General features: G+C 43.7%; 1 protein-coding gene across 1 annotated transcript in view; it reads left to right on the top strand.

Moving 5' to 3' along the window:
* The window catches only part of LOC138249714 (protein sel-1 homolog 3-like), a 320,950-nt gene that overhangs the window by 209,865 nt on the left and 83,868 nt on the right, over window positions 1–27,217 (top strand). The window contains exons 16-19 of the mRNA XM_069203733.1: window positions 8,605–8,778; window positions 12,796–12,923; window positions 19,983–20,066; window positions 25,924–26,014. Of these exons, the coding sequence (XP_069059834.1) occupies window positions 8,605–8,778; window positions 12,796–12,923; window positions 19,983–20,066; window positions 25,924–26,014 (477 nt within the window). The remainder of the gene's footprint in view (window positions 1–8,604; window positions 8,779–12,795; window positions 12,924–19,982; window positions 20,067–25,923; window positions 26,015–27,217) is intronic.

The raw sequence follows: 27,217 nt of genomic DNA on the forward strand, positions 1-27,217 counted from the left end.
GCTGTCTAATGTAAGGTTTGTACTGGAGGCATAATGTGTGCTGCGTGGGTTTATGGAGAAATGGAAACATTTCTCCTTGTTTGCATCTGCGTCAAGGAGGGTGTTTTTGATGCAAAGCCCAGTCTGACTATCTTAGTAGATTGGACTTTGTGGCAAAAGATATGGGTGTTTGCTCTGATCCGGCTAAGTAACACCCCAGTAATGTCCCATGGACACAAAGCCACACAAACCCACACAAAGCAGTGCAAAGTGATTTTGCACTGAAAAGGGGCATCTTTCCAGCACAAACTGCTTTTTTTCTTGGGGTGACAAGAAAGGGCTTTATTGTAGTACTTTGCATTGCACCAGGGCAAAGCATTAGTAAATCTTACCCTGATTGTGGTGAGATTCTGAATGCTAGGACATGTGTGATCCATTTTTTGGGCCCCCCTGGTTTAGCATTCCACCAGATGGAGAATGGATAACAGATTTTTCAGACAGTGAAAGTATGTTCTTGAAGCTAGAATGTGACATTCCAGACACTAAAGTGAAGGAGAATGGACAAAGGTCTGTCCTCAAAAATTCAATGATGAGGACTTTGTTTGCAAGGGGCTACTAATTAGTTTTTCTTAGGCACTGCCCTTTGATGCCTGAAAAAAACATGGAGGGGTATTACTGCTGTATTAATTATCCAAGATGTGTTAGTTTATAGGCTTGGGCTGCTCTTTTGGTCTGTCCCTGATCCGGAAAGATGATGTTGGCCAGATTCACAGCTCCCAGATTCCATTGCGCCCCTGTTTTTGCTACTCCTGCTTGGAGCCATACTCACCTGTGATAACCATCACCTTGAACAAAGGCCGTGTCTAAGAAGCAGCCAGACAATGATATTTGAAAGAGAAGTAACCCAAACCGGTTCTGTAAGTTTAGGCCATCTCCTGTCTAGAGAAGGGGTATGGAAGTGGGACCCCAAGCACACTACTTGATTCCAGTTTCAGGTTATTCTTGACCCAGGAAGGGGGTGCCCCACAGCGTGCTCAATGGACCGGTGTGAACAGATCAGGTGTCTGCATGAAAACTAGTCTCCAGAGATTTTTATTACAAATTTCTCAAAAATTAGGTGATACAAAATAAATGCCATAAAGGCTCAGATGCAGAGTTATACAGAAAAGTAAAAATCTGAAATTATTCTAATTGCCAAATGAGCAGCAAGATCAAAAAAATCAGACAGCATCCCTTTTAATATTTAGGAAAATTCAAAACATTTCTTTGGCTCACTCCCAAATCAAGGGGTACTTATACACAATTCTTACATAGAAATTTGCTAAAGCAAAGATTCAGTATGGCATGATCCCATATATCTATTATTCGGTGAATCAGAATAAGTCACATCAATGTCATTATAAATTAGCATTATTCTATTTTTTAAGCATCCTACTTTCTAGTGATACTGTCCTACGGAGAAGATTCAAACATAACTTCCAACATTAACAAAAGCTGTCTATTAAACGTGCAAAACTGAACTGGACCACAAAAACAAAGCGGATGAAACCTTGAAAGTTACAAACTACCTAGTATACTAGAAGTTTCATTCAATAAACCCATCAATGGATCAATCTGAAGAACATTACATCAGCTGTCTGCACTTTCTGTGGAGCCTGTGGGGAGAGAAGATGCGCAGGGGGACCTGATGGGAAGGGGGGATGCAGAAGTGAAAATAGAGACAAAAACTGCATCCATTTTGACTAGCATGGCAGCTTCACTGAAATATGGCATAACTAAATCATGTTGATAGACTACTAAACCATATATTAAACATGTTTCAACTGCGTTCACACTAATTCAAATTTGTATATTTGATTCAGTATAAAAGTATCAATACTCAATTTTGTCACAGAAAAATATAGACTAAAAAAACTTGTTTGGTCAGCAATCTAGTTGAGTTACAAACACGTACATTTTGTATCTGTGTTAAATTTTATGAAGCTCCTCCTGTCATTATGAGATGCCCGTAATTTGCAATGGGGCCAGTAACCCTGTTGCTAGCCCCATTTACAAGTGTTAGGCAAGTGAAAATCCCATCAACCTACCTGGGGATTTAGGCTCCTGAAAGCTAAATACATCTACATAGGAGTTTGGAGTTGTGTGTGGAATTATCAGAGTCTATCGGACCCAGAATTACTGATTCACCTGAGAACTTCACATTACTCATGGAATTCTCAGGGTTTAACTCATAATCCCAGTTAATTTGTGCAGGGCTGGGGCTAAGGGAACCCACACACAAAGGCACCCATAATTAATATATTACTTACTGGTGATCTTCATTACCCTGCACCTTAGTACTCCCCGTCTTTAACAAATCAAGTGCCCTCCCTGCTGAGACAGACTACAGTCCACACTAAACCAAACCAGAAAATATTTCTTCTTGGTTAATGCCATAGAATTTGCTCTTCCTCAGATACAGCTATTACTCCCTCCATGCTTCATTTTAAGATTACATTGAGGAACAAGGACAATTAGCAAGGGAGAGAGGTAGACAGTGAAATAGGACTGTGATGGGGAGGACTAAGGGCCAGGGTAACTACCCCTGAACCTGCCCTACTCATCACGGTCAGTACCAAATGACGATAAACAGAAGATTGTTATCTGAAATTCCCCAATGAACGCTTCAAAACACTAAACCAGTTCTGCTGTTGAGCAGAAAACGTTAGTAATAATATTACTACTAATTAAAATAACTGTAATGTACTTAATAACACATTTAAGTATTCCAGAACCAAAATTAGCAGATCCCTACTGTTCTAAATGGAAATAATTTACAAATGTATCTGTGGAGGGCCATGTTGCAGCTCTGTAAATTTCTCCCAAAGGGACACCATTAGCTTCTGCCTAGATCGCAGCAACCCCTTTGCAGATGCCCCCTGGAGCTGTATGGAAGCATATGATTTATATATAGCCTGCCTCACTCATCTACTAAGGGAAGCTGTAGATTGATTTTTACCCTTGCTGTCAGGGAGCGAAAGACTGTCCGACTGCCACATTACAAGTTTGGTGGGCGGACCACCGACCGACCGCCATCTCCGCCAGGATCCAAGATCCCGACGGGGTCTTAGTTGTATTCAGCCAGGGCAGTGCTGAACTCAGCGCCACCCTGCTGATTACTACCTTAATCTCCGCCAGCCTATTCATGGTGGTTTCCCCACCATGAAAAGGCTGGTGGAGAACAAGTGCAGCCCCCCCCTTGCTCAGCACTGTCAGAATGCGCACTGTCTGCTTTGCAGACAGTGCGCATTCGAAGGGTGCTGGTCGGCCACCTCTGTGCTACAAGATAGCACCTTTAAAGGAGCTGGGTGCTATCTCATAGCACTGTTCCCGCTGGTCAGACCGGCGGAAATGCTTTAGTTCAAGGTTTCTGCCAGACAGGGAGGTCTGCCGGGCAGAAGACTTGTAATAGGATGGGGGGACGCCACCATCATGGCGGTGGTGTCCTCCCCGCGAGTTTGGGACCACCAAACTCGTAATCAGGCCCTAAAACTCTCCAGCAACCACTTAATAAGAGGGGACACTTTGGAATAATCAGTCAAAGGCTCACTGAACCCCAGAATCACTGCCACTGGGAAGGCAGAGTAGAATGGGAAAAACCCATTTGAAAACCATCTTAAAAAAATTCTGGTATCATAAGTGTCTACATGTCAGTTCCGCTAATTGCATCAGAGTTGGAGACCACATCATCCTTGACCAGAAATGGGCTTACTTACACCCTCTGTTCCTGAAAACGTCTGTAGCACCCTGGGGAGGGGAATGGGTGGAAAGGTGTACAGTAGACCCAGGTATCACTTGAAAGACTATGGGGGTCATTACAACCCTGGCGGTCTTTGATCGCCAGGGCTGTTTTGTCGGAAGTACCGCCAACAGGCTGGCGACCTTTTGGGACCGGCGGTTTCCCGCCACTTTTGTCCCGGCGGTTTAAATCCCCCAGGGCAGCGCTGCCCAGGGGATTATGAGTCCCCCTCCCGCCAACCTTTTCATGGCGGTTTGAACTGCCATGAAAAGGCTGGCGGAAAGGGGAGTCGTGGGGCCCCTGGGGCCCCCTCACGGCCCCAAGCAGCTTTTCACTGTCTGCATAGCAGACAGTGAAAAGCGCGACAGGTGCAACTGCACCCGTCGCACAGCTGCAACACCGCCGGCTCCATTTGGAGCTGGCTCCTGTGTTGCGGCCGAGATCCCCGCCGGCCCAGCAGGGATCTCCAAATAGGCTCTGCGGGAGTGCGGCTGCATGTAATGGACCTACGGCAGTAAGCACCACATGCCACACCTGATATTTTTGTCATCTTCCATGTGTGGGATCACACTGCTGTCTTTGGCCTCACTGCCTGCACCACACCATATAGCTTCCAGCTCCCTAGAGGACTAGATTGTGGTGTCCATGGTGTTGGGTGTAAGCCAACTCCTTTACCTCTTGATGCTTGCCCCTTCCAAATTTGAACTGAGGTACAGATGTAAGATATCATCTTCAAGATGACTGACTCTTTATTACTGAATTGCTGTGCTGTGGGCCGATTTAAAATGCAAATGGCACTGCCAATAAAACAACATATAAAGTGGACTGACTCATTGCCCCATGTTATAGATGCTGTCCTGTGGCCTGATCAAAAATGTGAATGCCCATCCACCACAACATGGATGGAAAGGACTGACCCAAATGCCTTTTCTTTGCTGTTAGAAATTGGATGTCTAGTTGGCAGAGGTATGCACCCTGTCCAAGTAGGAAACACTCCTAGTCAGTGTAATTCAGATACACACCTTAAATTAACCTTTGCTCATCCTCTGGTAGCTGGGCGCAGAGCAGTCAGGCAATGTGTAAAGTGCAACATTTAATTACAGTCGCACAGTGAAAGACACCTTAAAAGAATCAACACTAGTTTAGAAAAATAGAAGATATTTATTTATGTAAACCAAGACCAAAACAACAACAATCCAATAAGTAGAATTCGAGATATGAATTTTTAAAAATTAAATGTGAAAACAGTGCTTAAAAGGTTACTTGAGGTATCAAGGGACTGGTGCAAATCCAAAGTTCAGGCTGTCCATGATGAAGGGTTGGCCAGCTACAGAACCCACGCAGAGTCCGCTGAAACAGTACCTTTGATGGAACAAAGCTTCAACATCAAGGGCATGATGCGTAATTTTTTGCAGAAATCAGCTGCAGAACCCACTCCTGAGGCCCAGGACTGGAGGAGGTCACCTCAGGCAAGGATATGACTCACAGATTGCAGAGTCCACCAGCACCAGGAGAGTTGCAGGTGGTCTTTGATGTCCCTGAGACAGTGGAGTACAGGGAGCAAGCCAACAAGCCCTTGGAGAAACTTGGGTTCAAGGATGCAGAGAACAAGCCCAGTACTTCTCACTACATGCAAGAAAATGCAGGCAGCAGGCCAACACAGCAAAGCAAGTGGCAAAGTGGCAGTCCCTCCTACAGCACAGCACCCAGCAAGCCGTAGGCCAAGACAACAATAGAGTTGCAGAGTAGCAGTCCCTCCTGGCAGCACTGCAGTCCTTCTTCTTGGCAGAGTGTCCTTTGCTCCATAGAGTTCTGATTTGGTGGGGTTCGGGGTCCAGTACTTATACCCAAATGTGCATTTGAAGTGGGGGTGACTTCAAAGTGGCCTTGGAAGAACACAAGGTCCCTGCCCTAACTCCAGACACTCTACAGGGGGTCATTCAGCCCTTTTTGTGGGGAGAGGCACAGCCCTATTCAGGTGTAGGTGAGGCAGGGCTAAGCTACACCCCCTCTAGCCCTCAACAAGCCAGTTAATGGTCCAAAAAGGCCCATTAAGTCACACCTAAGCTCCCATTGTGTGTCACTGCCTAGAGAAAATGCACAAAGCCCAGCTGTCACCAACCCCAGACGTTTATTCAGAGACAAGCAGAGGCACAGAATGGGTAAGGTAATAAAATACCAATTTTCTAACAATTTGAAATCCAACTTCACCATAAGTTGTAATTTTAAATTGTGAGTCCAGAGATACCAAACTCAAAATTGTTATCTTTTCCCAATTGGAAGTTACACTTAAAGGCTGCTTCAAGGTAACCCCAATGTTAAACTATGCAAGAGATAGGCCTTGCAGTAGTGAAAAACACATTTAATCGTTTTTCACTACCAGAACATGATAAACTTAAAAGTACATGTCCAACTTTTTAAATACACTGCACCCTGCCCTTGGGGCTAACTAGGGCCTACCCTCGGGTGAATTCTTTGTCTCTTGTAATAAAAAAGGAAGGTTTGGGACCGGTAATTGGGTTCACTTGCCAGGTCGAAATGGCAGTTTAAAACTGCACATACAGGCTCTGCCGCGGCCGGCCTAAGACATGTTTGAAAGGATTACTTAAGTGGTTGGCACAATCAGTGCTGCAGGCCCACTAGTAGCATTTCATTTACAGAGCCTGGGCACAGGAAGTGCACACTACTAAGGACTTACAAGTAAATTACATATGCCAATGTTGGATAAGCCAATGTTGTCATGCATAGTATACAGAGAGCCTGCACTTTAGCTGTGGTCAGCAGTGGTAAAGTGCCCAGAATCCTACAGTCAACAAAAACAAATTCAGCAAAAAGTGGAGGGAAAAGGCAAAAAGTCTGGGGATGACCGTGCAGAAAGGACAATTTCCAATATATGCATTATTTGACTTACTTTTCTTAAATTAAAAAAAAATATTTGGTAGACATGTAAAGCTATTTTAGGCCAGGTTGAAAAATGGATCACAGTTTAAAATCAACATTTTGGGAGTAAATCTCTTCACATGTAGTCCTACCCCCAGGCCTATGCCTACATCTGCATCTATATTCAATTCAGTGACTCTGGGCAGAGATTTACGTCTAATGGTAGGAGTACGTGTCCTCAAACCCTATATGAGGGTACAGAGACACATATAATTCAAAACACAACAGTAAATTACTATACGTTAGTATAAGTAACTTTACTAGTGTATTTATACTTACATTGTCTAATTGTATTTCTACATACCATAGGACAGAGGCCTATCTAATAGGCAAACAGACATCACCTGTGGTAGATAATACATAGCACATAATCATCACAAATGGAAGCACAGAAATACAGCCCACTCTCTGGGCTCTACCCACTTAACCTTGCGCTGCGAGATGCCATGGAGCCACGCATCAGCTACTACAGTGGCGTGTGTGTGTCTGTATGTGTTTGTGTGTATGTGTGCACACACTTGTTTGGAGATGCAAAGTGTTTTAATGTAATCTTCTATTCTTCTGAGTCTCTATCTGTTATGTTTACATTTTAAGAATGCAATTTATATGTGTGTCTGTAACATAGAAACTTATTTGACAATTTACTCTTTGTTCATTAATTTACTACTTACTCATTTTTGTTTACGTGTTCAGCTTTATGCTAGTAGCATTAGTAGCTGCCTTGCATTGTGTGGTGTGTGACCTCCAAGCCTGGCTGCAGCAGATTTGATAATGTTTGCATCACAGTAGTGCTGGATTAGATGTGGGTGTAACGTTGGTGAATTGCAACAGGCTTATCTTTTTCAAGTGTGTTTTTATATATTTGCATCCTTCCCTATGCCTCTCCTTAATTTTCCTTCTCCCTCCCACACTTTCTATTGTGCATTCCTCATTTTCTAGCCACTGCGCCTTGCCACTCTGACATTCACATCAAAAGTTCTATGCACTTGAGAGACTCGACAGGTATAAACGTAGATATACACCCATACCTATAAGATTTGCATTTATGAATATGTGAAGTAGTACTTTAGGATTACTACTAGACATACTTGTGAACGCCAGTGTCAACTGGACCAAAGACGAGTAAGATGTGTTATGCTGAAACAATAGTATATTACTACTTTTTCTGACATATTGAAATTGAACACGCTGAACATAATGCTGAGTAGCCTGATTCTTTTAGCATGTAAAAGAAAAATTATACCTTTTTCAATGTTAAATGTCTTGCATAATTAAGTAAATGTTTGACTTACATTGAAAACCAAAACACTAGAATGTTTCAAACTAACATAAATTCAATAAAGGTTCAAGATAATTGATATTAAATTCAATAGATTTAAAATCTTGACACATTTCCTGTACACATATCCATTACTAGAACTTTAGGCTCAGCACACACTGGTTTTGTCTGGACTGAAAGCTTTTTTAGTATGCACTTATTTTCAATGTATTATTTCAGCTTGTAATGTGTGCCACCTAGGACTTAGTTATTGGGAGTGGAATATCTTTTCTTATCACTCGTGAATGAATCCTTTTTCTAAAATAAAAAATAATTATGAGCCTGATTTAAATTTGCTAGTGGCAAATCTAATTTCTAGTGGAAGTGATAAATACGAAGAAAAATCCACTGGCAGAATTTACTCCTTCCACTATGCCTACGATGGAAGAGCTTCACAAAATAATCTGAGAGTTTTCCATTACCCCAATCTGTAAATTAGGTTTTAGTGCTCACACAGCTAAAATGCATGAAAAATAGGCTGTATATCTTAGATCACTGCTTTTATTAAGTGACCACTCTCAATAGTTGACTTTTGTGTACATTAGTGTTGCCAAATCCTTTTTCAGCCCACTTGTGTTTCTTGTTCTAGGATTTCGTACCAGCCATTAACAGCTTAGGCTGGTATTATGAGCAGTTTGAGAACGATGACGCACGTGCAGTGGAATTCTGGCACAAGGCAGACAACTTGGGCGATAAGGAGGCCCCTTTCAATCTGGGTATCCTGTACTCTCAGGGACGCTACCCTGGGAAGCCCAAAGATGAAGTGAGTTAAGACAAGCTCTTTCTTTTTCTGATTAACCAAGATGGGATGTGGGATAGTGATTGAGCTGTTGACCTGAGGACCTGGAGACTTGGGTTGGAACCGTGTGATGTGTTTCATGGGATTCTGAGCAAACCAATGTGCCAGTCTGTGCTCACATAGTGCAGGTGCCTAATGTAATATGTAGAAACCAGCTGCAAGGTTTTTTCACCAATCCACGTTCTACCTCAAAATGCTGCTGTACAACAAAACAATTCTATTTAAAATGTTTCCAGGATCATTGCAGCCAGTTCAGCACTATATAAAATGTATTAGAAATGTGTGTATTTATGAAGGATCACTGTGGGTAAGGGTTCACTGATATCAAAAGCAAACAATAGCGTTACTTGTGTGTCAGTCTGCAACACTCAATAGTAAAATAGGTCTGTGTCAATCCACAAGTACACATCTTCAGAGTACAATTTTCTCGCAGCATCTGGTGGAGATTATGTTATATTAGATAGAGGTTATAATTTGAAGTCAAGTGCAGCTCCATAAGATAAATATCTAAAAGAATAAGTATGTTTTTGGGCAAAACCAGAATTTCAAGAATTTGCTAAAGGTTCTTATTAAAGAGATAGACCCCCCAATTCCCCAGGTAGTAGGTTCAAATTTTTGGGTGTTCAAATCAAAGATCTACTGCTATCTATCTGCCCTTTAAAAACACTTTGGTGCAGCCGGCAGATGTGCAGAGAAAAAACAAAGTATTCAGGCAAAAATCATAAGATGACCCTTAATTACATTTACTTGAACCCTTTGGAACTCCTTGGTGCTCAAAGGATCAAAGGAGAAAAAACTGTGAGTACACTGCTGACTTTGTTAGGCAGTCTAAGGAAAGCTCACCCTTCCAATGTCTTATCTTAAAATGTTGTATTTTGTCAGAAAAAAATATGTTTTGATGGCTTTCAGACTCTGCTTTCCTGGAAGAATAAAAGACTTGTTTAAGTCTCTTGAATAATAATGTATATTCCTTCATAGCTTTGTTAATTCTTGCTTAGATTTATCATCGCTGGGTCTGCTGCCAGCGGTGCTCAACTTGATGCACTTTTGTTTTGGCTTTTGACAATTCACAACGAAAACAAAGCACATGCTTTTTTGTGCTTATACGTAAGCTTTTCCATAAAATGAGGCACAAAAAAGTTGGCCAGTGAGATCTAAATATTATAAGATGTATATTGATCTGCAGTGAAACCTTCAAAAGAAAGAGCACTATGTGGAAGCGAAATCTCAAAGTCATCCGTCGCTGATTTAAACCAAATATGGGCATAAGCTTATTCTCTTTTGGTACATGGAATAGAAGCTCATTGAGTACCAGAAAGCTAATAAGAAAAAGATCAGTTCATCTCAGTAGCTTAGATCTGAGTGTGGTCAGTAAGAGCTCAACGCCCAAAGATGACCAAGTATGTCCCTTAAGATGAGTTGGATCAGTCATCCAATGGGATAAAGCCAAAGAAGTGAACAGCTTAAGGAATTTTCATTAGATGCTGTAGCCTAGGGCATCACAACCACTTATGAAATCGCCTATAACCATTTGTTATCCTGTTGAAATAAAGAAAGCTAACCAGGTCAAAAGAGATCAGCAGGAAATGCCCCATAGATTTAAGACGGAGGAATATCTTAATAAAAGAAAATGGGTAAAATTGAGAATAGGGGACATGCCAATACAAGGTTTCCCACTCCTTTTATAGATGGATACAAAAGTGAGAGAATAGAAAATGAGATCCTCACTATAGCAGCTACTCCTCCACTGCATTCTCTTTCAGTCCCATTTTGTTTATAGGTACAGTAACCTGAATGAACTTCCTCCAGAAGTTCTAGCATCGCAGCTTCTGTAATTCACAGTGATTCGAAATATATCTAGATTCTTTTTTATAGTAATGTAAATTATTTTCTGTGCATGTTTGACTAACAGACACACAAAAATAAGGCTTACATTTGATTTTAGTTGTTAAGAGGGAGAACCATTTTCATACAATTTACCTGATTCACAAAGGTACACTTACACCTTTGTGTGAGTTAACTCCTTCTCAGTACTCACAAACTGCGATTTAATACTAACTATATGACTGTGGAGACTCCACAGTTGGGACAGAGAACTATGTGCATAACAAGGTATGCCTGTATACATTTGTTTACATTTGTGACTCATGTTCAATGTCTGTAGTGAAGATGGGTTGGAACTAATATACTCAGTGCCCTGGTGATTAAGAAAGACACCTACATGTGAAACGTTACTAGTATCTTTACACTAGCAACTTATTTTTTAATTATATATTTAACTAATTTAAATATAATAAATTAAAATGATTGTTTAAAGATTTATTTGAAAAAAGTTCCATCTAAAGAAAAGTTTTGTTGTCCGTACTATGTAGAACAAATTACAAAAAGTTATGCATAATATGTTAGAATTAATGTAATTATTTTTTATTTACACATTTATGTTATATTTATTTTTAATTAAATTAGGTTATTAAACTAGTTTATCATACAAAATATTGAATTTCTAATTATGTATAATTATTTGTAAAAAGTCATAATAAATTAATTTACTTTACTATTTGCTGTGGGGATCTATTTTAAGTCCATGCCTCCAATATTTTCTACGGGAGGGTGGTTGGCCAGGTGTGGTGCTGGAACTCACTCCAGATCTGAGTTGGATTATATTTACTACTGTTTTGGGTCATTTCTGGTTGTAGTAAATTTGAACTTGATAATTGGCTCCACCCGCTGTTTCAGAAGGTGGATTCAGATAAGTCTACACTTTACAGTAAATTTACACTGGGAAGTGGTGAGTAGCCAAAAGTATTATATTTACTGTAAAGTGTAACAGTAAATTTACAAGTGTAGGTTTTCCCATGTGTACATTTATCTGTATGATAAGGGCCCAGAAAATGGGTGCCTACAGATTCTTTACTTTTTTCTGCTGCTGGCTTTGTTCCCCCCTTCTGTTTCAGGCAGTTCTATTCCTGGTTCATTATGAAGCATGATTAGGCATAGGTGCAGGTTACCCCATGCTCTTGTAAATGCTTACAGTCTAGTCCAAGTTCACTGTTTCTCACCCAGCAAGCCTCTCAGTCTGTGTTCGGGTGGGTGCTTTCGAGTGACTGCCTGGCTCCTCACTTACTCGCCCGTTCTCTCTCTTCTGGGTGCACATGAGCTGACAGTTTCTTGCGGTTTCCCCGGGTGGTCATGTCTCTGGCAGTGGGCCTGCTCTTAGCTGTCAGGGACAGCTGATCAGAGGAAGCTCTGGTTTGCAAGCAGCTGGTCCAGCAGGCGCTCATTGCAGCCCCACTTGGGATGATTGGATTCTGAATGGTGCAGGCATGCACAGACCAGGCTCAGTCAGGAGATAAGGCCCCGCACAGGCCCCATTTGCTGGTGGGCGACTACGAAGCAGATCACACCACCATTTTATGCACCTTTGCTGCAGACACAGCAGCCAGGTTCTTATTCAACATGGCCTTTTCATAACACAAGCAGCACAGGACATCCTTACGCATTAATTGTGACCACTCCAATTGCAACTCCTGCTGACTTCCCTGAGAAACCCTCCTGTTTCCTTTCCATTGTAAACAGGAATGTAAATGTAGTTTCTGATACTGTTGACCCTTGGCCTAATACACATTCTCTATTTTGCCTACAGGACATTGAAAGGAACAAATGTTATAACCTTTGGTTTTGCAGTAATATATCACATTATATTGAATTAATTAATTGACGATCATCCTGGATGAAGCATGTTCATCCTTGCTGCACATGATTACAAATAAGTACATATTGACTGAACTATTCATTCATTCGCAGAGAGTGGATCTTTATGTTTTTTACTTTAGCTGAAATTTCATGCAAGTTGACCAAGGACTAATTCCATGGTCTTTACATCTGGCTCAGTGTTTCTAGGTAGGAATTTTACATGATGGCTTTGAGGTAAAAAGTGTATATTCCATCCTACAGGAACTCACCTACTTCTCTTATTTTCAGTTTGCGGCGTATAAATATTTTTGGAAATCAGCGATGCGGGGACACATTGATGCAGCTGTCCACCTGTCCATCTACTGGAGCCAAGGGATTCCAGGGGCGGTGCCCAGGGTGCCTGTGGATGCTGTAATGTAGGTATTCCCACAGTGACATAGGACAACATGTGACCAATCACTGCACAGCAATGGACACTAAATACAAGTTAATGTGAACTTGGGATACACAGAGTATTCAACAGTCTACAACACTGCCACTGCCTTACTACAAAAGAGAGTGTCTGGCCTCTTCTAGCTTCTCACTCCCTACATGCACTGAATAGAAAATAATGAGCCCACATCACCTCTAAGTTGTGTAGTCACCGCACATTCACTAGGCAAGCCCATGTATCTTTGTAAACTAAGAGAAAGTTCTGTTGCCAACAGTGAAGAATTTACAAAAGTGTAATTTGCCTAAACTGGACAAATGTAATCACTAATAAGTTGGCGAGAACTTGACATTTTTTGTGAAATTTCAGGAAGTTCTATGTGTAAACCAAGCATGGTTCACTATTATTTCAGAATGCTGGTGTATTGTAGAGAAGTTTGCGTTTTCCACAAATCATCTTTAAAGTGATTGACCACTTAAGTTAAATTATTGTCACAAAAACTTAGCTGTGCCTTCAAATCACAGGGATCGACATGGGGTGGGACATCCATCCTATTTAAAGTTTCACAAAATAGTCTAGCTTTGAAATATCATTTTTACATTAGTTGCACTACACAAAGAATATATATTTTTTGTGTTTAACTGTCTAAATGTTATGCACATTATGGTCAAGATTCATGGCTTGCCATTTTGTCCTAAATAGATTTCAGAGACTTGGAAATACAATTTCTTTTAGAATATTCTCACAATAATCATGTGGGAACTCGCTCGAAGTTTTTTAAGCTACTTGACAATAAATGCTGGTATCACATCTACATTTCTGTTAGTCTTCAAATGTTATCGGTAACATTAAGGGCCACATGTACGAAATACAGGTTTTGCGAGTCACAAAACCTTATGTACAACATTCGCAATGGTGTCGCAAATGACCTAACTCATGAATATTCATGAGGTAGGTCGCAAATTGTGACCCCATTGGGAATGGCTGCCCTCACAGGGATCAGATCACCATGTCTGTGACTGCTTTTAAATAAAGCAGTTTTGTTTTTTTAAATGCAGCCCGTTTTCCTTAACCCCTTCCCTCCCAGGGCTTTTCCCCTCCTGTGCTAAACCTTTTTTTGGCTATTTGGGGCAGTTCGCGCTTAGGCCCTCATAACATTTTGTTCACATAAGCTTGTTCACATAAGCTACACACGCCAAATTTGCGTCCTTTTTTTCCAACATCCTAGGGATTCTAGAGGTATCCAGACTTTGTGGGTTCCCCTGAAGGGAGCCAAGAAATTAGCCAAAATACATAGAAAAGTTTTTTTTTTTTTTTTTTTATGGAAAAAAATGGCTGCAGAAGAAGGCTCGTGGTTTTTCCCCTGAAAATGGCATCAACGAAGGGTTTGCGGTGGTAAGATCACCATATTCCCAGCTTTCAGGAACAGGCAGACTTGAATTAGAAGACCCAATTTTTCAACAAAATGTTGACATTTTACTGGAACATACCCCATTTTTACTATTTTTTGTGCTTTCAGCCTCCTTCCAGTTACTGACCGAAATGGGTGAAAAGCCAATGCTGGATCCCAGACAGCTAAACATTTCTGAAAAGTAGACAAAATTCTGAATTCAGCAAGGCGTCATTTGTGTAGATCCTACAAGTGTTTCCTACAGAAAATAACAGCTGAAATAAAAGAATATTGAAATTGAGGTAAAAAAACAGCAATTTTTCTGTACGTTCTACTCTGTAACTTTTTCCTGCGATGTCAGATTTTTGAAAGCAATATACTGTTACGTCCGCTCGACTCTTCTGGTTGCGGAGATATATAGGGCTTGTAGGTTCATCCATAACACTAGGTACCCAGAGCCAATAAATGAGCTGCACCTTGCAATGGGTTTCATTCTGTACCGGGTATACAGCAATTCATTTGCTGAAATATAAAAAGTGAAAGAAAAGTATCAAGAAAACCTTTGTATTTACAAAATGGCCACAAGATAAGGTATTGAGCAGCAGGGGTTATTTGCACATCTCTGAATTCCAGGAGTGCCCAAACTAGCATGTGAATTACAGGGCATTTCTCAAATAGATGTCTTTTTTACACACTGTCTTACATTTGGAAGGAAAAAAATGTAGAGAAAGACAAGGGGCAATAACACTTACTATTCTGTGTTCCCCCAAGTCTCCTGATAAAAATGGTATCTCATTTGCATGGGTAGGCCTAGCGCCCGGGACAGGAAATGCCCCAAAACACAACATGGACACATCACATTTTCACAAAGAAAACAGAGCTGTTTTTTTGCAAAGGGCCTAGCTGTGGATTTTTGCCTCTAGCTCAGCCGGCCCCTAGGGAAACCTAGCAAACCTGTGCAGTTTTGAAAACTAGACACCTAGGGGAATCCAAGATCGGGTGACTTGTGGGGCTCTGACCAGGTTCCGTTACCCAGAATCATTTGCAAACCTCAAACTTTGGCCAAAAAAACACTTTTTCCTCCCACTTCGGTGAAAGTTCTGGAATCAGAGAGGAGCCACAAATGTCCTTCCACCCAGCGTTCCCCTATGTCTCCCGATAAAAATGGTACCTCACTAGTGGGGATAGGCCTAGCGTCCGCAACAGGAAATGCCCCAAAACACAATGCACAACGTGGACACATCATATTTTCGCAAAGAAAACAGAGCTGTTTTTTTAAAAGTGCCTAGCTGTGGATTTTGGCCTCTAGCTCAGCCGGCACCTAGGGAAACCTAGCAAACCTGTGCAGTTTTGAAAACTAGACACCTAGGGGAATCCAAGATGGGGTGACTTGTGGGGCTCTGACCAGGTTCTGTTACCCAGAATCCTTTGCAAACCTCAAAATTTGGCCAAAAAAACACTTTTTCTTCTCATTTCGGTGACAGAAAATTCTTGAATCAGAGAGGAGCCACAAATTTCATTCCACCCAGCGTTCCCCCAAGTCTCCTGATAACAATGGTACCTCACTTGTGGGGGTAGGCCTAGCACCCGCGAGAGGAAATGCCCCAAAACACAACGTGGACACATCACATTTTCACAAAGAAAACAGCAGTTTTTTGCAAAGTGCCTAGCTCTGGATTTTGGCCTCTAGCTCAGCCAACACCTAGGGAACCCTAGCAAACCTGTGCAGTTTTGAAAACTAGACACCTAGGGGAATCCAAGATGGGGTGACTTGTGGGGCTCTGACCAGGTTCTGTTACCCAGAATCCTTTGCAAACCTCAAAATTTGGCCAAAAAAACACTTTTTCCTCTCATTTCGGTGACAGAAAATTCTTGAATCAGAGAGGAGCCACAAATTTCATTCCACCCAGCGTTCCCCCAAGTCTCCTGATAAAAATGGTACCTCACTTGTGGGGGTAGGCCTAGCACCCGCGAGAGGAAATGCCCCAAAACACAACGTGGACACATCACATTTTCACAAAGAAAACAGCAGTTTTTTGCAAAGTGCCTAGCTCTGGATTTTGGCCTCTAGCTCAGCCGACACCTAGGGAACCCTGGCAAACCTGTGCAGTTTTGAAAACTAGACACCTAGGAGAATCCAATATGGGGTGACTTGTGGGGCTCTGACTAGGTTCTGTTACCCAGAATCCTTTGCAAACCTCAAACTTTGGCCAAAAAAATACTTTTTCCTCTCATTTCGTGTCAGAAAGTTCTGGAATCATAGAGGAACCACAAATTACCTTCCACCCAGCGTTCCCCCATGTCTCTTGATAAAAATGGTACCTCACTTTTGTGGGTAGGCCTACTGCCCGCGAAAGGAAATGCCCCAAAACACTATCTGGACACATCAAAATGATCAAATATAAAACTACCTGTTTTTGCGGGAGGGCACCTGCGTTTTTGGTCCATCTCGGGAAACCTACCAAACCCAGACATTTCTGAAAACTAGACACCCGAGGGAGTACAGGGAGGTGTGACTTGCGTGGATCCCCCAATGTTTTCTTACCCAGAATCCTCAGCAAACCTCAAATTTAGCTAACAAAATCACATTTTTCCAACATTTCTGTCTGGGATCACCGCACTGGGACAAATTTCATACCACCCAACGTTCCTCTCAGTCTCCTGGTAAAAATGATACCTCATTTGTGTAGGTGGGCCAAGTGCTTGTGAAAGGGAAGAGCCAAAAACATGTTGAAATTGAGGGGGAACCAAAGGAGGTCCAAAAGGGCAGTTTGCAAAAAAACATTTTTAGGCTGAGAAGTGCAGCATAATTTCTATCGGTATAAATGAGACAATGCTGGGTGGTAGGAATTTTGTGGATTCCTGCAGATTCCGGAAGGTTCCATCACAAAAACATGGGAATAATGTGTGATTTCCAGCAAAGTTGGAGGTTTGCAGGGCATTGTGGGTATGAAAATGGTGCAGGGTGCATGTGAAACACACCACCCTGGAATCACCCAGATGTTTAGTTTTCATATGTGTTTAAGTCTTTTGGATTTTTCTACATGGCAGCGTCCCAAAGTCCATAAAGTGCAGCCCTCACCATTCCAAGTGGGATGATTTTGAGAGTTCGCCAAGCTCTCATGGCCCAAATGTACAACCAAAACCCAATATAATCAAATGTCTTCTTGCTTGCTGTTGGATAAGATGTTTTAGAGCGCAGGGGAGAGCTGAAAGACTGTTACCCCCTTCAATTGGGGTGGGGGCATAACCAGGCCCATACTGGTTGGTAGCCACCACCCAATATATATACTGTATATATTTTTAATTCCCTGACATCTAGTAGACTTTCTGCCCCCCGGGTGTGGATCAGGGGTAATTGCTCCATCTCCCCACTGGTGGACAGAACAACTTTGGTCCCATTTATTTGGGGTTGGGGTATGGCTATACCCCCACCCTCTTATTTTGGAAAAAAAACTTCCCTGGTCTCTGGTGGGCTTTTAGCCCCCCTTGGGGGTAGATGGGCCTTCCAAAAATAGGCCCATCTGCCCGAAGGGGGGCAGATATTATTAACAGTAATGTGCCCCCATGGGGAGCGACCCTTGCCCAAGGGGCTGCCCCTAAAGAAAACACGCACATACACACACACCAATCTCTGGTGCCTAAGTGGTTTCTCCTCCCCCAGGGGCAGATCGGCCTAATAGAAATACACCGATCTGCCCCCAAGGGGAGCAGAAATGGCCAAAAATTAATTTTCCCCCCAGGGGAGCGACCCTTGCCTCAGGGGTCACTCCTCACCTCAAAAAAAAAGAAGAAAAAAAAAAGATCCCTGGCGCCTAGAGGTTTCTGCCCCCTTTGGGGGCAGATCGGCCTAATAACAATAGGTTGATCTGCCCCCAGGGAGGCAGAAATGGCCTAAAATAAACTTGCCTCCCAGGGAGCGACCCTTGCCTAAGGGGTCGCTCCCCTTGCGTGAAATTGGCGCAAAAAAAAAGATCCCCGTGCCTAGTGGATTGGCCTACCAAAAATCGCCCGATCTGCCCCCAAAGGGGGCAGAAATGGCCTAAATATAATTTGCCCCCTAGGGAGTGACCCTTGCCTAAGGGGTCGCTCCCCAACTCTAAAAAAAAAAAAAAGAACACAAAAGAAAACAAACAAATAAAAAGATCCCTGATGCATAGTGGTTTCTGCCTCCCCTGGGGGCAGATCGGCTTAATAATAATAGGCAGATCTGTTCCCGGGGGGGGCAGAAATGGCTGCCCCCCCCGGAGCAACCCTTGCCTAAGGGGTCGCTCCCCTTGCGTGAAAGTGGCACAAAAAAAAGATCCCCGGTGCCTAGTGGTTTCTGCCCCTCTTGGGGGCTGACCGGCTTAATACCAATAGGCCGATCTGCCCCCGGGGGGGCAGAAATGGCTAAAATTAATTTGCCCCCCCCAGGGAGCGACCCTTGCCTAAGGAGTCGCTCCCCAACTCTAACAAAAAAAAAAACACAAAGTGGTCGCTTCCCTTGCGTGAAATTGGCACAAACAAAAATATCCCCGGTGCTAGTGGTTTCTGCCCCCCTTGAGGGCAGATTGGCCTAACAAAAATCGGTGGCCTAAATATAATTTGCCCCCTAGGGAGCGACCCTTGCCTAAGGGGTCGCTCCCCTTGCGTGAAATTGGCACAAAAAAAGATCCCTGGTGCCTAGTGGTTTCTGCCCCCCTTGGGGGCAGATCGGCTTAATAACAATAGGCCGATCTGCCTCCAGGGGGCAGAAATGGCCTAAAATAAATTTGCCCCCCCGGGGAGCGACCCTTGCCTAAGGGTTGCTCCCCAACTCAAAAAAAACAAAAACACAAAAGAAAACAAACAAAAAAAAAGATCCCTGGCGCATAGTGGTTTCTGCCCCCCCGGGGGCAGATCGGCTTAATAACAATAGGCCGATCTGCCCCTGGGGGGCAGAAATGGCTGCCCCCCCGGGAGCAACCCTTGCCTAAGGGATTGCTCCCCTTGCGTGAAATTGGCACAAAAAAAAAGATCCCCGGTGCCTAGTGGTTTCTGCCCCCCTTGGGGGCAGATTGGCCTAACACAAATCGTCCGATTTACCCCCAAGGGGGGGCAGAAATGGCCTAAATATAATTTTCCCCCTAGGTAGCGACCCTTGCCTAAGGGGTCGCTCCCCAACTCTAAAAAAAAAAAAAAAACACAAAAAAACACATAAAAAATGATCCCTGGGGCCTAGTGGTTTCTATCGGCCTAATAACAATAGGCCGATCTGCCCCCTGGGTACCCCTTCCCGTTTGCGAATGGGTTAGCACCAGTTTGAAACTGGTGCTAACTGCGATTGTTTTGCGACCGCATTCGTGGTCACAAAACAATCATACATGGGACTGCGACTCGCAATTAGGAAGGGAACACCCCTTCCTAATTGCGACTCGCAAACCCTTTTTGCGATTCGGTAAATAGATTACCAAATTGCAAAAATGGGTCTGTACATCCCACATTGCATTTTGCACGAAGCAAACGTCCTGATTCGCCGTTTGCGAAGTGCAAAATGCTTCGTACATGTGGCCCTAACTGAGGTTGTATCTCACTGGGAAGGCAACTGCCCAAAAAACTTGCCCAATGTCTTGTGTCTTACTTTGAACAGAGAACTCTTGTGTGTAACAACAACCTTCTCCATTCCATTTTCAGATGGACCAAATGGGCATCAGAACAGAATGGGTATCTAGGCGCTATCCTTCGCAAGGGTTTGGATGGCTTCCTGCAACGATCCTGGTGAGTGGCACCTTGTGACTTATCAAAGATGCCTTCAGATTGCTGCCTCAAATGTTCTGAGTAGTCCTCCCACTGTCTGGTACAGATCCTTGTCCAAGTAGTTAGCAGTGGTAATAGGGCACTGGTTACCAGTGTGAGATCAACTCACCACACCTTATCAGTGTGAGGTCTCCTCACCACACCTACTAGTTTGAGGTCTCATCACCACACCTACCAATGTGAGGTTTTCTCACCACACCTACCAGTGTGAGGTCTCCTCACCACACCTACCGGTGTGAGATCTCTTGACCACACCTGCCAATGTGAGATCGCCTCACCACACCTGCCAGTGTGAGATCTCCTCACCACACCTGCCAGTGTGAGGTCTCCTCACCACACCTGCCAGTGTGAGATCTCCTCACCGCACCTGCCAATGTGAGATCTCCTCACCGCACCTGCCAATGTGAGATCTCCTCACCACACCTGCCAGTGTGAGGTCTCCTCACCACACATACCAGTGTCAGGTCTCCTCATTACCAGTGTCAGGTCTCTCACCACACCTACCAGTGTCAAGTCTCCTCACCACACCTACCAGTGTGAGATCTCCTCACCATACCTGCCAGAGTGAGGTCTCCTCACCACACCGGCCAGTGTGAGATCTCCTTACCGCACCTGCCAGTGTGAGGTATCCTCACCACACCTGCCAGTGTGAGGTCCCCTCATCACACCTACCAGTGTCAGGTCTCCTCACCACACCTACCAGTGTGAGATCTCCTCACCATACCTGCCAGAATGAGGTCTCCTCACCACACATGCCAGTGTGAGATCTCCTCGCCACACCTACCAGTGTGAGATCTCCTCACCGCACCTGCCAGTGTGAGGTCTCCTCACACTGCCAAACCATGGTTCTTAGACATACCAAAGGGATCGATCAAGTAGTTAAATTCGATATCATATGGTGCCCCTTCACTACCCACATAAAGCACCTATAACGGTCAAGAGGGCTCCATATGACAATGTCCAGAACACTACAAGCATCCGGTATACACATCATGTCTTCCTTTGACCCTGAAGGGGGATCTTCAGGAAAAGAACTCCCATCTTGATGAGCAGGTCTTCTTGCTTAGCTTTTCGTCTTTTTTTTTCTTTTTCGTCTTTTTTTTGGAGCAGGGTTGTGTTTCAGTTGTCTTATCCATTGTAATCATAGGTGTACGAGTGGCACCTCCCATTCTTTTTTTTTAGCCTACACACTGCTTCATATGGACCTGTACTGTGTGTCATGTTCTTTTGTTTCTTGAAAGTGCTAAATAAAATTGTTTAAAAAATCCAGACGTGCCAAGGTGGTAAAAGAAAGGTTCCGCACTGAGACTTTGTTGCCCAGCTCAGCACAGAATGTCTATGGACACTCATGTCCTACAGCCTTGAAAGTTCCAAACACACAGTTCAAAATGAGGTATGACCAAAACCTGCAGGCCCTTGTAAAAACACTTATCTCTTCTGAACCCTCAAAAACATTGAAGTATCCATAGTGATGGTGGAAAATGAAGAACTCAGTATGAAATTTGTCGACAATAGCACAACCTTTTTTATTGGACAGGCAGAGTCTGCTGTGCATTGTCCCTTTCTTTAGCCTCACCTCAGCCCTCCCTTTAGCCATTTCCATTTGCTGCTGTCACCATTACCCCTGCTCATCTTCTGTTTGCCACCTCTTTCCCTCTCTATTCCCTATTTTATTGTACCTGTTCAGTTCTGCCTCACTTTGCTCTGGAACTGTTACCAGTATGCTCCTCAGTTTCTTCACACCATCCTAGAGTATGCATGTATGTTTGTATATGGTGTTTCCATAGCACAGACCTAGCCAAAAGGCAGTGGGGTGCTCTGCAGAGTCAAAGACAACCATAAAGTCAACATGAAAGAGAAGATAGAGTTGGGTTGTGGACAATTATTGCACTCTTATATCAAATTAGAGGTGGATTGGGGCCTATCTGATGGACACAGTGTTGTTGTTCCAGATCCTGGGTGCATAGAGCGAAAAGGCCTGATGTCTGTTTTTTCAGAACAGAATAGAAGGTATGGGGGGTTTAGCATTTTGGTGTGTAGGTGTGGTATACTGTGATTGGTATAATAGGTAAGCTGTGGTAGGTAAGGTATTCAAGATGTGGTAGGCACTTATGTATGGCAGCTATAGAAGTTAGATATATTGTAGGTAAGAAGGTATGGTAAGCAAGCAGGTATTGTAGTTAAGTAGGTATGGTGTGTAGATTTGGTGGGTAAGTATGTTATGTATGGGAGGGAGGTTAGGTATGGTAGGTATGGAAGTTAAGGTAGATTGGCTATAGTAGCTGAAGTAGGTTAAGTATGGTAGATGGGTACAGTAAGTAAATGCAGTAGGTATGGTAGATAGGTATGTATGGTAGGCATTGTGGGTCTGGTTGTTAAGTAGGGGTGTATGTTTGTTAGGAATGGCAGAGACACATGATAGGTTAGGTGTGTTGGATTAGGTATGATAGGTAGATTAGCATTATAGTTTATTTATGGCAGAATGGAATGGAAGGCATGGTTGGTTAGTTATGGTTAGGATAGGTATGGTCGATGTAAATGGTTATGTAGTTTATGTTAGGTTTGTAGTAAGTTATTGTAGGTAAAGTACTGGATGCATGGTACGAATGTCTGTATGACAGTTCTGGTAAGTAGGTGTGATATGTTGCATATGGTGTGTAGGTATGTTTTAGGTAAGTAGCTATCATAGGTAAGTAGATGTGGTGAGTAAGTATGGTATGCAGGTGTGGTATGTACCATCAGTAAGTATGTTAGGTTAAGTATGGGCAGGTAGGTTAAGTATCATAGATGATGTAAGTACGTAAAGGAGGTTTAGTATGGTAACTGGGTATTTTAGATAAAATTGGTTAAGTAGGAAAGATATGTATGATAGGTTTGGTAGCTGTGGTCGGTATGGTGTGATCTGAATGGTATGCTTGGTATGGTATGTATGGTAGGTATGTAGCTATGGTAAGTGAGGTATGGTACCTATGGTTTTTAGGCATGGAAGGAAGGTGTAGGTAGGTTACGTATGGTAGGTAGGTTAGGCATGATAGGTTTATTATGGTAGGTAGCTATGGAAAGGGTAGTAGTAGGTTAGTTATAGTTAGGTTGTGTAGGAGTGGGAGTTAGCCATGTATGGTAGGTAGGTGTGGTAGGTATAGTTGATAAGTAACTAAGGGGGTCATTCCGACCCCGGAACCGCCAAAAGACCGTACTGCGGTCAAATGACCGCGGCGGTCATTCTGACTTTCCCGCTGGGCCGGCGGGCGACCGCCAGAAGGCCGCCTGCCGGGCCAGCGGGAAAGCCCCAGCAACGATGAAGCCGGCTCCGAATGGAACCGGCAGAGTTGCTGGTGTGCGACGGGTGCAGTGGCACCCGTCGCGATTTTCAGTGTCTGCGTTGCAGACACTGAAAATCATTATGGGGCCCTGTGAGGGGGCCCCTGCACTGGCCATGCCAGTGGCATGGGCAGTGCAGGGGCCCCCAGGGGCCCCACGACACCTGTTCCCGCCATCCTGTTCCTGGCGGTATGTACCACCAGGATGGCGGGAAGGGGGTCGGAATCCCCATGGCGGTGCTGCAAGCAGCGCCGCCATGGCGGATTCCTTGGGCCAGGGGTAAACCGGCGGGAAACCGCTGGTTGCCCTTTTCTGACCGCGGCTTTACCGCCCTGGTCAGAATGGCCCAGGAAGCACCGCCAGCCTGTTGGCAGTGCTTCCGCGGTCCCCGGCCCTGGCGGTCATGGACCGCCAGGGTCGGAATGACCCCCTATGTATGCTAATAAGGTAGATATTGTAGGTATTTATGATGGATATGGTAGCTTGGTTTGGTGAGTGATTTATGGTAGTTTAGTTACGAGTGGTAGGCTAGGTAGGATAGACTGGATATGGTAAGTGTTCATGGTTGGTATGATAGCTAAAGTAATTTAGGTATAGTAGGGATGGTAAATAGGCAGATATCTAAAGTAGTTATGATAGATATGGTATGCTTGGTATAGTACTTAGGCCTTGTGAATAAGCATCTATGGTAAGTAAGTATTCATGGTACGTATGTTTGGTAGGTATCACCGGTTAGGTAGGGTGTGGAAGAAGAAGAATGGTTAGTTTAAGTATGGTAGGTAGGTATTGTAGGTATGGTAAGTAGATATTTTAGGTGGGGTTGGTAGGTAGGTATGATAGGTTAGATATATTTGGGAAGTATATTTGGGAGGTGTGGTGAGTTAGGTATTGCAGGACTTAACATTTCTGTCTGATAAATAAATATGCTAGATTTTTTGCTTACACACCAGAGCACTATTAATGAGAAACACAAACATGCATTTTTGTACTTTTGACAAAGGGACAGTATAGTTGTTGCATCTTTCAGTAATGGTATGTATACCTATACATCTTTATTTTGTGAAAAAAAAACAGCAAATCCAACAGCATGTTATCATGACAGCAAAAAACAAAACAAATGAATGATTGGCATATATCACATTGCCATTATTTTAGGCTTAAGCATACAAACCACAAGCAATAGTCATAGATCTGAAAGTAAACTGCAAATGCAACATCAAAGTAAATACATTAAAGAACACACAGGAATTCAGTTTCTCTGTACAGATAATGTTGCATTTGCAGTTTAACAAAAGGATTGCCTGCGCTAACATCCTCAGAGTGCCAAGGCCTTGATGATCAGCCCATCCAAGCAATAGCCAACCAACAAAAACGCATGAAAGCCAATGTTTGAACATGCTGACCCAAATCCCACTCTCTTTCAATGCTCCCTTATATTTCTTTTTGGTGTACTGATGACAAGAGCTCTCACAACAGACACAAAAGCTGCAGGGATGTAGCTTGGTCAGTGAGATTTAGGGAGTGTGAATCTAAAATTTCTTAACTTAAAAGCAATGGGCTGCAAGGTGGACAAGTGAGATGACCAAGGTTTGGATGGACTGTTTCCATGAGGAGCAGAGTCAGTACTAGTTAGCGTTAGGTGGGCCTCTGTCTAGTGTGGCTTAGTGGGTGAAAAACAGTGGGTTGGAATGCTGCCCCGAGCGAATGCTGCTGGTTAGATTATTTGTAAGCATTAATCCCACCACCCTTTGGGTTTTTGATTGCCTGTAGTGTGCCTGGAAACCTGAGACTGGCCTACTAATGCCAATGCTTGTGAATTCCAAAACGTAGTTAATTTGTACCCATCCAAGCAGTATTTGCATGGGTGTAGATTTACTGCTTCTTTTTTAAAACTGGTCAATATATATGTTTAAAATCCTGTTCCAAAAATAGAACAAGTTAAAACCCTTTTAGTGAAATGAAAACAAAAATCAAAACCAGCACAGTCATAGCAGACCTGACTCAAGGTTCCCAGATCCAACCACCAAACCAAGAACGCATTTCAGGGGTGTCACACCCTTACTCAAGCTATGCCTCTGCTGGTAAGTTCTCCATGGGAACTCATGACTACAGTTACGTGGAACACAACGGCCTGAAGTCCCTGCCCCGGGATCACTTATTTAAATGTATTTTTAGTACACACACTCTTCTTTGTCTCTGTTACAAGTATCCTTGATATAAAAAGTGCTTGCATTAAGCAGAGGTCTCTCAGAGGGAGGCGCCTCTATGCATGACATGAGCTACTAGGATCCATGTTATGACACTGGCATTCATGCACGCACTCTTATCATGCATGATGTTTTGGAATTGAGAGTTAGAATACATTGAGTAAGCCTTGAGTAAGGCTACATTCTGTCATCTTTGGGAAATCACACAGTAGTAGCACTGTGTTGCCTGCCTTCAGTGGGAATATGTACATAAGGAAAAATGCCTCATATCACCCGGCTTGTCTTTGTAGGCCCAAGGCCCTTGTATACTACATCCAAGCAGCAGAGGCTGGATTCGATGCTGCCCAGTTCAACATGGCCTACCTCTGTGAGATGGATCCTGTGAGTATAAATGTTTTTTGTTTCGCTTATAACTCTTAATATGCCATCATGCTGTGATTGAAATGGCAAACTATTGATTTGCAGTACTTCACAATCACCATCAATTGATAGTGTGGTCCAAGGATATTCTGTCCTATACACATACATACTGTAGGAAAGTCCTTCTTTTTGACCTGGTCACCCCCAAATGTTTTGGACAGATCCTGGTGGTTACTGACTCTTGGCTATGCCCTGCATACTGCTAACCAGTCCGAGGGCCAGTGCTCCCTATGTGAAGTGGATATGGAAATTATGCTAATTATAATTGGCAGTATCAACCTACCTATAAGTCCCTAGTACTGTATATGGTAGGGCACGTAGGTTAGGGGCCCCAGCATAGGTAGTGCACCTATAGGTGCACTGCTGAGGTGCCCAGTGTAATTTTAAAGGAAGACCTGCCTTGCTGGCTGCTTTCAAGTTAAAGTTACCTTCAAATTCGACTTTCAATTAAAATTACTTCCAAAAGTGGTCATTACAACCTCAGCGGTCTTTTTACAAGACCGCCGAGGGACCGCCGTGCGGAAGACCGCCAGTAGTGGCGGTTTGCCGCTCGGCGTATTATGACTGTTGGCTGCTCTCCGTCCTTTTTCTGACGGAGAGCCGCCAACAGCCATACTGGCGGGCGGCGGGGAAGTGGAGGTTGCTCCACCTTCACCGCCACGCCAACAGAACACCGCCCACTCGGCATGGCGGTGTTCTGTTGGCGATGTGGTGTCGGCGGAACAGCCCCCATGGCTCCCATCCCCTCCCGGTGGATCGACGGAACAGGTGAGTCGATTTTTCCTTAGGGGAGGGGGGTTGGGGGTGTGTTGTGTGTTGTGTGGGTGCATGGGGGTGTGCGTCTGTGTATGTAGAGGGGGTGTGTGAATGCGTGTATGCTTGCGGGGGTGTTGCGTGTTTTGGGAATGAGTGCGTGTATGTCTGTGGGTATGTCTGTATGGATGTGTGTGTGTATGTTTGTATGTGGGTGTGCGTGTCTGACTGTGTGTGTGGATGTAGGCATGTATGTTGGTGTGTGTGCGTGTGTGTGTTGGTGGTGCCTGCGTGCGTGTCGTGTGTGTGTGAGTTCTGTGATGTTGGGGGTCGGGGTGGGGTGGGGGGCCCTGCCACCTTTAGGGAGTGGCAGAGGTGGTGGGGGGTGTACGGGAGGGAGTCGGGGTGGGG

The sequence above is a fragment of the Pleurodeles waltl genome, chromosome 8 (genome assembly GCF_031143425.1).
Source record: "Pleurodeles waltl isolate 20211129_DDA chromosome 8, aPleWal1.hap1.20221129, whole genome shotgun sequence".
NCBI lineage: Eukaryota > Metazoa > Chordata > Amphibia > Caudata > Salamandridae > Pleurodeles > Pleurodeles waltl.